At 46.0% G+C, this 15,389-nt stretch overlaps 2 protein-coding genes across 2 annotated transcripts; both read right to left on the bottom strand.

Annotated features, from left to right (window-relative positions):
• Nucleotides 1–327: 327 nt before the first annotated feature.
• SLC35A4 (solute carrier family 35 member A4) lies at nt 328–1,501 on the bottom strand. The gene has a single exon (XM_040441906.1). It carries the CDS (start codon nt 1,469–1,471, stop codon nt 506–508), a length of 966 nt encoding a protein of 321 aa, XP_040297840.1. The 5' UTR covers nt 1,472–1,501; the 3' UTR covers nt 328–505.
• A 27-nt stretch (nt 1,502–1,528) lies between these two features.
• LOC121009029 (SLC35A4 upstream open reading frame protein-like) lies at nt 1,529–14,317 on the bottom strand. The gene is made up of 3 exons (XM_040441920.1): nt 14,253–14,317; nt 4,227–4,322; nt 1,529–2,196 (listed from the first exon to the last, which is right to left on the bottom strand). Exons 1-3 carry the CDS (start codon nt 14,265–14,267, stop codon nt 1,999–2,001), a joined length of 309 nt encoding a protein of 102 aa, XP_040297854.1. The 5' UTR covers nt 14,268–14,317; the 3' UTR covers nt 1,529–1,998.
• Nucleotides 14,318–15,389: the final 1,072 nt, after the last annotated feature.

Consider the following 15,389-nt stretch of genomic DNA (forward strand, 5'->3'; position numbering starts at 1 on the left):
GAAGAGTCAAACATGAGCATCCTCCACTCCATTCATGGCACTGCAAAATGGAGCCCCTTTCTTGAGCCAGGTGAAGGTCCCAGAGGTGCAAGAATTGAATGAAGTGAAGCCATTCAGGCTGGAGTTGAAATAACAAAGAGCAGGAGTATAACTTAGGATATTGTTTCTTCCATTGGGATCCACTCCTCGCTTTGACCAACGTGGAACTACATCACAGTTATATGGCCATGCAACTCCCGCTGCACGGCAGCCATGTCTTGGCCACACTGTATCCATAACATTCTGGGAAGATATTTGTTATGGGCCCGATAATGAACAACGTGCAAGCAGATTTAAATATAGCTTTATTCAGATGTCCATACTGTGGGTGCATTGAAGTGTAAGTTTAGATCATTAGACCTTTGGTCAGAGTAAGATTTGCGATGATGTCATTGATGTTTGAATGAGGCCTAAGAGTAAGTGATAATTCAAAGGTAAATGGCAAATTTATGATAAAATGACACATTCATTTGATGCCATAGAACAAATAGACAGCTAAGCCAATGAGAACAACTGCAAAAAAGAAAAGGAACGTCAGCTGGAGCTGGAACAGCAAGTAAGACAAAAGTCCATTTACAAGCATGGAGAAGGAAATGATGAACAGTCTGGTGAGGTTACTGCTGTGTTTCATTACGGCAGACATTATCAAGCCATTGAGTCCTTGGCTTATAATGATAACTAAAACCCAAGTGGAGAACCCATCCAGAAAACCACTGCTGGGACTTCCTGTCAAGTGGACCAGAAAGTTGACAATGATACCAAAAGAATACAAGTAAATGTTCTGGAGGTTCAGTGGGATTTTCTGAGTCTTAAGCGTCACCTCAGTATAAACTGCAGACAGTCCAGAAATCAGGCAGTAGATCACCATCAGGAGGAGGCCTTGCAGACTGATATAAAGATGTGTGCCAGCAGATTGTTCCTCGAGATCCTGAATGCCACCGAAGCTATAAAATACACCAGCCACTGTCAATAAGGACAAGGCAAGCCACTTTCGGATGGAGAGATTCTGGCGTAAGAAGATGCTGTACATTACAGCAGTGCTGACAATCTTCAAGTTACTCAATACTTGGAAGCTGCTTGGGTCCATAAAGTGCTGCATGTGAACCACTAAATTGTTATTGGCACCATACAGGATAGCAGGCAAAGCATAAGGAATGGCCAGTCGCCACGAGACTTGTAGCTGCACAGTTCTCCAATCCCAGAGCAGAAGCATCACCACCGACATCATCCACTTGAAAAATTCAATGAGGAGGACAACAGAAGAGGAACTGAAGGGGATTCGTCCATCAATTCTGCACAAAGATATCAGAGGAGCATGGGAGCCATAAATGACCACTGATACCCCTAGCATCAGTGCCCATAGTGCACCCCTGAGCATCTTACTGGTGGAGGAATGGAAGGATTCCTCTGGTCCCATGTTCACAACCAACATCCCCGATGTATCGGCAGTACTATATAAAAAGGCAGTTTTGAAGAGGTTTCTATAATCATCATCTCATTTCATTTATTATATACAAATTAAAATGTGTCTGTGCAAAAAGATACAGAAATAAAGCCTTAAATGCAAAGAATACATGTCAGGTACTGAATGAAAGCCATTTGTACGATATATACGTGGAATCTGACCGGGAAAGAATGAGTGTTCTGGTGCAGATGCTGCAGAGTTAGATCCCGGATTATTTCAATGGCTGCCATTCAATGGTTTGCGCTGCCTTTTTGCTACGGCTCTGTAACATTTCATCCAAAACACACTTTGTATTACATATAGACCTGTAAGATGAAAGAAAGCACTTAGCAGCATCTTCTGCCTGCTGAGCTAACCCCTACCACCTACTGCAGATTCAGGGGAGACAACTGCACACACTGCAGTATGAGAGATCAAGTACCCAGCATAGTTCCAATAAAGCACTTAAAGCATCGAGGGAGCGGTTAATGGAGTGTCAGCACTTTCCATCCAGTCTAATCCGGCCCTTTCTTTAAGGAACCAAGGTAGTCCTTGATCGTCTTCTCAACATTGGGTACTGCATAGGCTTGGGCAGCATAAATTCCTGTGCAAGCTCCTACCACAAAGCCAAGGAACGCAGAAGCCCTGAGTTTGGAAACAATATAGCCAGCTAGGAATCCCTTGAGAAACGGAGAGCTCAGAAGACTGCCGTCCTAGAAAAGACAAAGACAACAATTTTTACTATAAGATCATTTCAGACAACACACATTCAATGAACCTGGACTGATCAATAATGAAATACTCATACGGTCCGATTTCTGAGGCGTGCCATCCGTGAACAACATTACGAATCATAAAAGCAGAAGGTGAATGGCAGATTAGAGCTGCCCATGTACAGTACCGTGCAAAAAGTGCTGCGGAGTAAAGTTCCCTTTACACGGGGCGATATTACAGCAGATTGTCTGGAAGGAACGCTTCCTTCCAGACAATCTGCTGATCGCTGGCGGAGAAGCAATCAGTAATGCCATCGCTCTTCCCTAGACTCGTTTCCTGGCAGCAGATCATGTTTACTCAGCACAATCTGATGATCGGGAACGGTCGGTCGTCTGGACAATTATTGGTGTGTCTAAATGCACCTGAATAGTTTAAGGTGAGAGAATGGACAAAAGAGAAATCTAAATCCAATCAGTATTTGGTGTGACCACCCTTTACTTTCATACCAGCATCCATTCTTCTAGGTTCACTTACACAGTTTAAGGAATGCAATGATTTAGAAAGGACCCTTCCTTTGCAGCATTCTTTCCTACCCCTGCACACAGTGCTGTATAACCTGACCAAGCAGTAGGGATTACTCCCATCTTGGTCTGACCCCACCAATCCTGAGAACCACCATGCTGCTAATGTTGGGTCCAGTTTACAGGGGCACATCAGTTGTCTGCAGCATGGAACCTTTCAAGTTTAGGGTAGCTACAACTTAAAGGAATATTCCAATGTTATGCCTCAATAGGAATAACTATTAGATTGTGGGGGGTTCCACTGCAAAGACCTCTAAAAATCACTAGGGCCCCGTACCCGGTGGGGCCTCCCCGAAATGAATAGAGCAGCTGGTCTGCATGTACGCAGCCGCTCTGTTCCTTTCCAGGGGTACGGGGTAACCCATTCTCGGGATCAGTGGGGTTCCTAGAGGTAGGATCCCCACCAATCTCATAGTTATCCCCCTTTTAACCTTACAACAAACCTTGCATTAATCAGAAGTACAGTGTGTGTACATGAGGAATGAAGCCATTTGGCAGTTTTCCTCTGTGCATGCTGTTTGTACTTCTCCAAAAGGTTGCACTACATTTTTTCCAGAAGAGTAAAAATACTCCTCTGACCATTTCTGAGGAGTATTTTTAGTGGAGGTGGAGTACAAAAGTTGCAGTAATACAAATACATAATAAGTAGGCCTACAATTGTTCATATCTGTGTTGGAGACTCAGTTCGGGACGTCTGTCTCAGATTCTGTCAAAAAGACTCACATGTAGGATTTTTTTTTGCCTGTTAAAAAGACAAGATCCTGAACTGAACAGACTTCATTCTAGTCAATGGAGTCTGCTCAGCTCTGTTCTTGTCAGTTAGGTGCCCGATCCAGCACTTCCGTTATTTTTGTTGTTCTGCTCATCTAACAAAGCAGAACAGAAATAAATAGTGGCGGTGTGAACACACCGTCCTGTCAGCTTCTCCAACAGTCCTATGTAAACAACATTGCTCCCCTCCCTCCAAGATAGGGTTAATAAGCCCCTGGGGGTTTGGAGCGAACGCACAGTAGGCTATTACAGTCAAGTGATAAAATAGAGGGAAGACTCACTATATTGGACTGTACTTTATTACTTGGCTATAATAGCCTGCGGTGCATTCACTCCAGACCGCACTGCATAATCAGACTTTATTGTTAATGGCCGTGCGGCCAGGTCAGCTAGAAAGCTAGACCTGATCATGTAGTGCGGTCTTCATTAGTTAACTGTAAGAAAGCTGGGGGCTAATTGGCTGTGTGGTATTGGACAGCAGAACAATCGTATCACAGCCGCTCCATGTGGCCATACCCTAATACCACTCTGTACACCTCCTGGGGTGGTTGCATGGTGCCATCTATATATTTGACTTCCTCTTCTTCCAGAGATGGTGGAGCTTCAGTGAGCTTCCAGAACATTAACGCTATCATTCAATGTGAGAACACTTTGCTGTGGAAAAAAAATTATATTACCTGAGACACTCCAGCCTGTACTTCTGTCTCCAGTTTACGCTGCAGGCCTTCTAGCTGACCTTTCAGAAAGGCTAGGTCCTTAAGACTTGGGGAGCCCTAGAAGAAACACAAGGATATACTTGAATGCAAAAAAGAAGTTCTAGTAAGTTGAGTGTGAATTCCCAGAATCTTTCTGCCGTAAGAACATCCTTCAGATGTATAAGTTGTTTCACTTGCACAACTCACTAATGCAATTCTCTAGCCTACCAGTATCCGTTCACAGAAAGCCCCCTCCGCTTTATAGGGAACACAGAAATAATAAAGTTAGGCAATTCCTCCTTTTATCATTACCTTGGTCCTATTATTCTCATATTTCATTTGAACTTGAGACAAGAAATCGGTCCCAGAAGCTCATTGTCCTGTCACTAGATGTGAGACTAGTGGCTGGAGCAGGAGCCTCCCTGCTGGGTCCTGTCGGCAGGAGGACAAAACCACCACATTAGCTAAGCCCCAATCTCATTCTGTCTCCAGCCAAAAATGGAGCAGATCAGTTGGACACCAACACCTGAATGTTCTGCAGGATTTCTACAGGACTGTGCGCCAGGATCATGGGAGCAACTACATTTCTCATTACTTATAGCAATTATTTCTAGGTTATTATAACTGACAGTAACTGGACAGACAGGAGAATATCTTAATAGAATATCTAGGAAGCTTTAACTAAGACCAGTGCACCAGAATTCTGGCTCAATATCTCAAATCTATCAAAACAGTGTGCACCTTGGTAGCAGGCTCACCATGTAGTTTTAGGCTAACTACTTTAAGGCCCCTTTCACACGGGCGAGTATTCCGCGCGGATGCGATGCGCGAGTTGAACGCATTGCACCCGCACTGAATCCTGACCCATTCATTTCTATGGGGCTGTGCACACGAGCGGTGATTTTCACGCATCACTTGTGCGTTGCGTGAAAATCGCAGCATGTTCTATATTCTGCGTTTTTCACGCAACGCAGGCCCCATAGAAGTGAATGGGGTTGCGTGAAAATTGCAAACATCCGCAAGCAAGTGCGGATGCGGTGCGATTTTCACGCTAGGTGACAATCAGGATGGAGACCCGATCATTATTATTTCCCCTTATAACATGGTTATAAGGGGAAATATATGCGATATATGCATGTTGTCTTACTCCAAGCTGTATAGGCTCGAAAGCCTACTACCAATTAAGCATATTAGGTGATGTGCATCTCTGTAATGAGAAGGGGTGTGGTCTAATGACATCAACACCCTATATTAGGTGTGCATAATTATTAGGCAACTTCCTTTCCTTTGGCAAAATGGGTCAAAAGAAGGACTTGACAGGCTCAGAAAAGTCAAAAATAGTGAGATATCTTGCAGAGGGATGCAGCACTCTTAAAATTGCAAAGCTTCTGAAGCGTGATCATCGAACAATCAAGCGTTTCATTCAAAATAGTCAACAGGGTCGCAAGAAGCATGTGGGAAAACCAAGGCGCAAAATAACTGCCCATGAACTGAGAAAAGTCAAGCGTGCAGTTGCCAAGATGCCACTTGCCACCAGTTTGGCCATATTTCAGAGCAGCAACATCACTGGAGTGCCCAAAAGCACAATGTGTGCAATACTCAGAGACATGGCCAAGGTAAGAAAGGCTGAAAGACGACCACCACTGAACAAGACACACAAGCTGAAACGTCAAGACTGGGCCAAGAAATATCTCAAGACTGATTTTTCTAAGGTTTTATGGACTGATGAAATGAGAGTGAGTCTTGATGGGCCAGATGGATGGGCCCGTGGCTGGATTGGTAAAGGGCAGAGAGCTCCAGTCCGACTCAGACGCCAGCAAGGTGGAGGTGGAGTACTGGTTTGGGCTGGTATCATCAAAGGTGAGCTTGTGGGGCCTTTTCGGGTTGAGGATGGAGTCAAGCTCAACTCCCAGTCCTACTGCCAGTTTCTGGAAGACACCTTCTTCAAGCAGTGGTACAGGAAGAAGTCTGCATCCTTCAAGAAAAACATGATTTTCATGCAGGACAATGCTCCATCACACGCGTCCAAGTACTCCACAGCGTGGCTGGCAAGAAAGGGTATAAAAGAAGAAAATCTAATGACATGGCCTCCTTGTTCACCTGATCTGAACCCCATTGAGAACCTGTGGTCCATCATCAAATGTGAGATTTACAAGGAGGGAAAACAGTACACCTCTCTGAACAGTGTCTGGGAGGCTGTGGTTGCTGCTGCACGCAATGTTGATGGTGAACAGATCAAAACACTGACAGAATCCATGGATGGCAGGCTTTTGAGTGTCCTTGCAAAGAAAGGTGGCTATATTGGTCACTGATTTGTTTTTGTTTTTGAATGTCAGAAATGTATATTTGTGAATGTTGAGATGTTATATTGGTTTCACTGGTAAAAATAAATAATTTAAATGGGTATATATTTGTTTTTTGTTAAGTTGCCTAATAATTAGGCACAGTAATAGTCACCTGCACACACAGATATCCCCCTAAAATAGCTAAAACTAAAAACAAACTAAAAACTACTTCCAAACATATTCAGCTTTGATGTTAATGAGTTTTTTGGGTTCATTGAGAACATGGTTGTTGTTCAATAATAAAATTAATCCTCAAAAATACAACTTGCCTAATAATTCTGCACTCCCTGTAGTCCTGCCGGAAGAAACCGGTGGGGAGCCATCTCCATGACCCTTCTCCCCACTTCCAGTTCATTTTATGTTTCAAAAGGTAGTAATTTGGTTTTAACTTAACAAAAAATAAGAAGAAAGAGAACAAAAAATAAAAGGGAAGAGCAATCTAAAACTGTAGTAGACGCAGAACAAGAACATGAGCCTGCATGTCAATATAGCATTGGATACAACACGTTCACTGGTTGGAGGGAGCCCACTGAAAGGGCGAGGTCAGAAAATCAGTAGAATGGGAGGAGGATAGTCAAGGTTTCCCAGTTCATTTAGGTTTCCTCTAAAATACCGCAGACTGTAAAGTGCAGCCTTTTCTGACAGGGATTCTCTCCAGTTCCCTTTAAGCTAAAATTAACTATCCAGACTTCTTATTTTATTATTATGCCATGCTGCTTCCTATGTTTAGTTCACTACTGATCAGGCCCCATATACCCCCTTAGGGTGCTCCTACCTGTGCATTAGCCAGCCGCGGGTAGTGCTCAGGAGTTACCATTAATTTGGGGGCTGCAGCTACTGCAAGCCACTAATGTACTCGTGTAATTGCATCAATTGTACAGAAATATACAAAAAGCAATAAGCAGAACTGACGCATCACACAAATCACCTCTGATACAGTGAGATTCCGCTTCTAGGAAACTAGAATGGTGCAGATACTTATTTCTATAATAAATGCTATAAGATTAGGACCGGACTGAGAATTCTTCAGGTCACCGCAGGATTTCAAACAGGCCCAGAGGTCTAATACAGTATGTCTGAGGCTACAAGACAAAGCAAATGTGACCTGCACAAATAGGGGATTCTTCTTTCTGGTGAAAAGTAGAGCATATCAGGCAACGGCACAGATCAGTTTCCAACGATACCTCCATTATAAGGGTCACGGTGATGCAAGAACAGAAACTGAAAGAAAATCCAGCGCATAGTGTGGGAGAATAAAAAATCCAGCAAAAAAAAAAAAAAAGACCACCCTTTTGTGTTACCACTCTGCGCTGGATCGGCACTTGTTCTCTACAGGTTTAGGGCTCATGCACACAACCGTATGTATTATGTGGTCTGCAAAAAATACGGATGACGTCCGCGTGCATTCCGTATTTTGCGGAATGGATCAGCAGGCCCCTAATAGAACAGCGCTGTCCTTGTCTGTAATGCAGACAATAATAGGACATCTTCCTTTTTTTGCGGAACGGACATACCGAAACAGAATGCACACAGAGTAACTTCCATTTTTTTGTGGATCCACTGAAATTAATGGTTCCGCATACGGTCTGCATAAAAAATAAAAAAAACGCGGAATGGACACAGAAAGAAAATACGTGTGTGCATGTGCCCTTACTATGACGGGTGAAACAGGACCCTGGCGGAAGAGGTAACGGGAGCTGGACGTTATTTATTCTGCATCACTATGCTGCAAGTGGTGGCCTGTACTCCGACATACAAGGCACTGACTGCTAATGACTGCTGGCAAATCTCAAGAATGACAGTATATGGGGAAGGGATCACTGTACAGCTACAAATGGCTCATTCTGTCCTGCTCTGCCCTTAAAAGTGCGTCTGGTAAGTGACCGCTTTGAAGCAATACAGGCGTTTCTGCTGTCAGAGCCACCACGGTATCGGATTGGTGGTTGCAGGCGGTAGTAAAGTGGGTAAACTTACAGCAGATTAATAAATCCCTATCAACCAGCTTAGGTTTTATCTCTCTGAAAATACAAAAAAAGCAAAGCAGATGGCAAAATCAAATTGTGCTACGTGACATCATTCGAGGAGATCTGATTAGGAGTCCAGCTCCACGCTCGCCGGCGGCCAGCTGTGTTACCAGCTCGCTGTTCTTATACGGAGTTAAAGGGGTTTTCCTCCCGGGAAAAATATCTATATATACACGAAACAAAAAAAAGGGACAGAATCGCTTAATAAAATACCAATCCCCTGCCGGTTTCTACCTGCCACAAGCCGATTAATTCGCCAAGACAGACATTACATAACTATAAGGGCAATGTAGTTTTTGTCCTTATCCGATACACATTTTTTGCACCCACGTGCTGTCCGCATCCGTATGTCCATTCCACGGCCCCGTTTTATGGACAAGGATAGGACAGTTCTATAGAGGGCAGGATGTAACATTTCGCTAAACGCAGAACACACAAGGCCGGTATCCATGTTTTGCGGATCTGCAATAAACAGCCCTAACCTGAGGTAACCTGCAATAACAAGTTGTACTACTTGCTGGCCCAATCACAGGAATAGAAATGGATTTTCAGTTGCAGAAATTTCGGCAGCAAGTTCCGCAGCGTGCGAGTGCACTCTTAGGCTATGCTCACATGGCTTAAATTTAGGGGGATTCAGGAGCATAGATGCTGCTCTGAAAGCAATATGAACACCATGCGAAATCCACGTCACGTTATTTTCCACGGGAATCTAAAAATGAGTGAATTGATTAGTGCAGGCATGCTCAACCTGCAGCCCTCCAGCTGTTGCAAAACTACAACTCCCATCATTCCCGGACAGCCTACAGCAGGTCATAGAGGGAGTTTTAGTTTTACAACAGCTGGAGGGCCGCAGGTTGAGCATCCCTGGATTAGTATGTACCCAGAGGTCGCGGTACATTTTTTCTGGAAGAGTAAAAATACTCCTCTTACCATTTTTGAGGAGTATTTTCAGCCGATGAGGAGTACGAAAGTTACAGTAATTCAAATGGTTAATACGAAGGCCTACGTAACATTAAGGGGTTGCTATTTATGCAGGGAAACCATTACTAGTATTCTAGAACTGTCTTCCATGCATAAATGGCAAATTTAGACCATTATATATTTAGCTGAGGTCCCTGTTGCTCTGACGGGGTCGGCACCGCTGAGGTCCCTGTTGCTCTGACGGGGTCGGCACCGCTGAGGTCCCTGTTGCTCTGACGGGGTCGGCACCGCTGAGGTCCCTGTTGCAGTGATTTTATGAGGTTTAAAGGGTTTTTCCTAAGATCGATATTTATCACCTGTCGTTAAAAAAGGACCCCTCACCTCTCCTGATTTGTCTGTTTTGGTAACTACTTGCACCCCCACATGTAATAACAATCCTGGAGGATCTATTCTTATGACTTTATGTTGCACCATTCCTCTTTTATTCCTGTTATTAGTTATGAATGACTTGCTGGCAGTTTGCAGTGAAGGTCCAGATGGGGGTGTCACCACACAGCCTGATATTATTCAATCAGTGCTGTCAACTGGTAACATCCAGCTGGACCTTTATTGCAGACTACTAGCAATTAGTTCAGAAGTTCTAGTAGGAATAATAGAGTAATGGTACAATATAGAGTCACAAGAATTGACTCCCTAGAATTGTTATTGCATGGGAAATGCAAGTCGTTACTAAAACAGACATGTCCCCTTCAAGTACATGATCGCTGGGGGTCCCACCTTGGTTACCATGTTCTAGTGTTCTCTGGGTCAAGTATGGATAGGTAAATAAGTGTTGATCTTGGGACAACCCCTTTAATTTTTGCTGCTGTATCTGTGCTGCTAGTCACTGGGGTTTGCCATCCATCACGTGGCCATTGCTGCCCACCAAAGTTACGTCCTTGTAAATGAGCTCTCAGGTGAGTATGTCGTGCCACCGGGGCTGTTGGTAGACTCTGAAGAGACCTGAGGCACTGGCGGAGCAGGACACAGGTACAATGGATGGTGGTGCATGCTGGTGCCAAGGGCACAAGCGAAAGACCCGGGCACATACCTTGCACGCCACAGTCACATGTTGTGGATCTGGATGATGACATCACGCAGTGATAACCACTGATCTAGGGAGCAGCAACCTTTGGCACTCCAGTGCTGCTGTGAAACTACAACTCCCAGCATGCACACTTGCTCAGCTGTTCTTGTAACTCCCAAAGAAGTGAAAGGAGGATACTGGGAGTTGTAGTTTCAGCACAGCTGGGGTGCCGGAGGTTGCTTATCCCTGATCTAGAGGCTGTCATTTTGTGTTATGCTTGATCTTGCTATAAAGGGGAGTTTGTCTTCCATGACCCATTGCCCTATCTCATGCCACAAAAAAGCCACCACCGCTGTGGTTATTGGATTATACAGTTTTACAGTGAAGACTTCATGCACTTGGCAGAGGGACTGTGTCCTGGAGGCTGTAAATGGCCACATGCGGCACCGCATTACAGAAGAAATCTTTATAAGCATCTGATGGAACATGCTGCAATGAATCCTTGATGGATTCATAAGAAAGCTGACAGGTGACAGAGGTCTACGGGTGACAGGTCTGTTGTTATGGAGGTCTCCTGTTGGCGTGACCAGCGCTGGGACCTCCGCTGACTTTTATAAGCAGGAGTCTGAAGCGCTCAGCCACTTTTCCTCACTGCTGAGCGCGGTAGTGAAGACGGTCCCCTAGACCTTCTATTGAGGCCGTCTTCAGTATCGCACTCAGCAGGGAGGAGAGACGGCGCTCGGTTGAGCGCTTCAGACTCATCATTAGAGAGGAAAACAAGGCGCTCAGACCACCACTAAATTTCACAGCAAGGCCACTTACCCCGTCAGTGAGGATCACGCGCCTCCTTCCTCCTCACTTCAGAGCGGTGTGCCATAAGCTCCGGCAGCCGCTCAAACTGACCAATAACAAAGCTCCTTACTGTAAGGAGCCTTGTTATTGGTTGTTTAAGGCAGCAGCAGCATCGCTGCGCTGCCTGTGCCATTCACAGCGCTCACTGCGCTGATGAATGCAGGGAAAAGTCTAAGGCGTATCGGTACGCTTTAGACTTTTTCCAGGGAGTAAAATGGCCTGAACAGGCGTCTATGACGCTTGTACAGGCGTTATTGCGACCTCTGTATGTACCAATCGGTTTATCAAAAAGTTCTTGAGCAGAGAGGGGCTGCCGAGGGTCCGCCCTGCCATTTGACTGACATATCACTTGAAGATCTCGTGCCCGTGTGGCTGCTCCGAGCAGCAAACAGGGAGGCTCCGCACCTCCACCGCAGGGTTGTAATGTCCGGCCCTGTCAATCAGGTGGCAGCAGGGACAGCCACTTACTGCTCGAGAACTCTGATAAATGGATCAATTTGCTCATCTCTATGTATACGCATCACTAATCAATGTGATCTAATGGGCCGTTACCGTTAGACCGCCATCATCAGCGATCTGTTCCTGGAAACAAATGGGAACACATAGATGAGGGACATTTATCAAACCTGTGATGTGAAGATGATGCAAGTGACGCCTACATGTGACATTCGCTGCGTATTTTTGCTGAGCCTTACCATTTTTAGGAATGGAGTAAAAAAAAAAAAGTAGGTCCGGATTTCTGATTAAAACACATTTAAGTCTCATTTAAAAAGTCACCAAACAGTCATCACCAAGTCAGGAAGCGCCCGGTGTACTTGTACAGACATAGGTGTACCCCACACCGTGCATCTGCCAAATATATTACTCCTCTGCACCAGTTCATAGATTTAACTGACACTAAAACCACCACAAATGTTCCCCTCCAGCAGGTATTCTGTTCAGACGTGATGGGTGTAGTGAACAGACGGCACACGGACCGATTCCTGACATCATCTATCACTGATCATCTATGCCAATCACAGCATGCTCTATATAGTCCGTCTTTCCTGCAGCTCTGGCTCCATAGAAGTGAATGGGGCTGGTGTGATAAACGGAAGCCATCTGGAGGCAATGTGTTTTTCACTGATGGCTGCTAGGAGATGTTGGGTGTTATTCTTCATGCACATGAAAAACGCATCAAATACTGCATCCGCGAGGAAAAATGGAAACACTGAAAACAGGGACGGACTGGGGGTTTAATTTGGCCCTGCGAAGAAATACTAAAAGTGGCCCCGTTTTGTAGTCTGGTCCAAAGTGATGGAAGGCAGGGCCAACACAAGTAGATGGGGCCAGCAATACCATAATGTGGCACATTATACCACCCTAACAAAGCCAAATACCACAGTCCATCACAAAATACATCCCCAAAACCTTCCACTGTCGGAAGGGCTCGGGTGGACCCCTAGGCATCGGCCCGCCGGGAAATTTCCCTGTAAGGTCTATGGCCAATCCGCCCCTGACTGAATGCAATAACAGACAAAGGTGACTTAGGGTACTTTCACACTGGCTGCAGGCTGTTCTGGCAGGTGAACAGCCTGTGGGATCCGTCCTGCCGCTAGTTCAGTACTTTTAGTCCGGCTGCTCTCGGCATGCGCTGCCATCGGAACTCCGCCCCCATTATAGTCAATGGGGACGGAGCGGCAGTCCGGGTGCACACGTGAACTAGTGGCAGGACGGATCCGACAGGCTGTTCACCCGACGGAACAGCCTGCCGGAGGTCCGTGCCGCTAGTGTGAAAGTAGTCTTAACTTGTGCGCGAAACCACCAGTTTATCCCTGAACAGATCCTTACACAATTGTTATCACTGGTGTGAGAGAGACTTTACAAACTGCTGTGCGTGGTGCAAATGGCTCTAACTTCTGGTGCAAACGGTTAATAATTCTGGCCCGTAGAAAAGGGGGTAAAGTCGCACATTTTGGTGCAAAACAGGACATGCAGCTTTTCTAGTGTGTATTACACAGGCACAAAGTACATTTCCCACAGAGCCTGGTGGCTGGCAGTGACTCCACCTTCACATCTGCTTTGTGAAAATCGGCAGAGGACCAGACCAGACTGCCGGAGTTCTCCGGACATGGCGTAGCTGGATAATCCCGCGAACCACCAGATCCCCATGGACTACAATGGGACTCAACCAATTTCCAGATGGACAAAACGTTGTGTGCACACAAATTTTTGTCTGGCCAAAAGAAAGCATTTCTACCAGAACATGGCCAGATCCCACTGTAGTCAACAAGGATCCTGCGGTTCACGGCACTATGCGGCGGTTACGGTGATCTCCGGCAGGCTGTTCCTCTGCCAGATTTCACAATGCAGATAGGCGATGGTCGTGGCGATCGTCCGGTGGCCAGATGACAATTAGAGTCACTTTCTGAGTAATAGAAATCCGTGCCATCCATCTGCGGTACCAGTCACTGTTCATCACCACCTACTGGACTGAAAAGTGTGGAGGACCTTCACCAGTCACAACCACAAGACGCCATTTTCTCCTGAAATGACCCAGGAACCAGTGACCCTCCCTCTGCAGGAAGGCGCACACATGCTTGACCTTGATCATAAACCGCACAGGGGGCTGCAGGACGAGGGCACAATCTGTACAGTGCCCGGTATAGGAAGTCATGCGTGCAAAGTATCAGAAAGTCTCCTAACTAACGCATCAGCCCCACTAGCCAATATCTTCAGCCATCACAAGCAAGACTGGGAGGCAAGAGAACACCGATTATTATTAGCTCCTGTGCACTCATGCCGCTCTTCCAGCACTCACCTTGTCATCCGCCATCTTGTCCGGCCAGCGCAGGCGCACTGACGGTCACACTGCTCGCGAATCGATACTCTCTGGGATTTCCTACACGTGTTGTGATCAACAACTCTGCGATCGTTTGCTTTTCCTGCGGGCTATAACACGTGACTCAGGGAGGCTCTGCCACGTGCTGTGTCGTGTACGGTGAGGGTGGTGGACGCTCTTGGCTCACAGGGATCGCTTTCTATACAAACAGGGTATTAAGCCATATAGACAGCGCTGGTAAATAAAGAGTTAAATGACGACAAACCCATGAGATGGATTGCTGCATTCAGATTCAGATGGTGCTGCTGTAGGTAGGGATGCCACTTTGCAAACAAATGCCCCCAAGGGTAAAAAGGGCGTGTCCTGACACGTGATGTTATTTTTGAGTTTACTGTAATTTTATTAAAATAAAACTTTCTCATTGTTTTTAGTATAAAATGCAGCCAAAAATGACACAAAGGCGTCACATGAACAGGGGCAATGAATGATCTTGTGTGGAGAAGCAAATAACCACAAAACAAGGAAATATATCCCCTCCACCTGTGCAACTGCTGCCCCTGAACCGTGCAGCCCCATGCAGGAGCCCAGTTTGCCCTGGTTTGTCATACTTGTTAAAGTGGTTGTCCAGGTTCAGAGCTGAACGCGGACATTCCTCCATTTTCCCCCGGCAGCCTCCTGACTTGAGCATCAGGAGCAGTTCATGCTCCGATGCTCTCCTTTGCCTTGCGCTAAATCGAGCAGGGCAAAGGCATTTTCAGGAGTTTTGGTGACGTACTGGGCTCTCCATGGGGCTGCCAGGATGCCCGGTGACTTCCCCGGCACTGATGGGTGGGCTCTAGCGCTGCCCTAGCCAGTAAAACAGCGCTAAATCACGCCCATCTGAGCCGGTGATGTCACCAAACACACTGGCAGAAGCTCCCGCCTGGCAGTGTGTTATTGTAAATAAAAGAGCTCTTGCCCTGGGCGATCTAGCGCAGGGCAAGGGAGCGCATTGGAACATGAGGGGGGCTGCCTGGGTGAAAATATGGGTATGTCCGGGTTTACCTCTGAACCTGGACAACCCCTTTAACTTTGTAAAACGAATAGAAGACTATGGTGGTGATGTGCCATGGGGGG

The sequence above is a fragment of the Bufo bufo genome, chromosome 1 (assembly GCF_905171765.1).
Source record: "Bufo bufo chromosome 1, aBufBuf1.1, whole genome shotgun sequence".
Classification (NCBI taxonomy): Eukaryota; Metazoa; Chordata; class Amphibia; order Anura; family Bufonidae; genus Bufo; species Bufo bufo.

Bases quoted from the DNA above. Each gene is read 5' to 3' on its own strand.
- SLC35A4 (XM_040441906.1), bottom strand. From the start codon at position 1,471: ATGTTGGTTGTGAACATGGGACCAGAGGAATCCTTCCATTCCTCCACC.
- LOC121009029 (XM_040441920.1), bottom strand. The intron at 2,197-4,226 runs GTAATATAATTT...TGTCTTTTCTAG, and splicing joins TACAGGCTGGAGTGTCTCAG to GACGGCAGTCTTCTGAGCTC.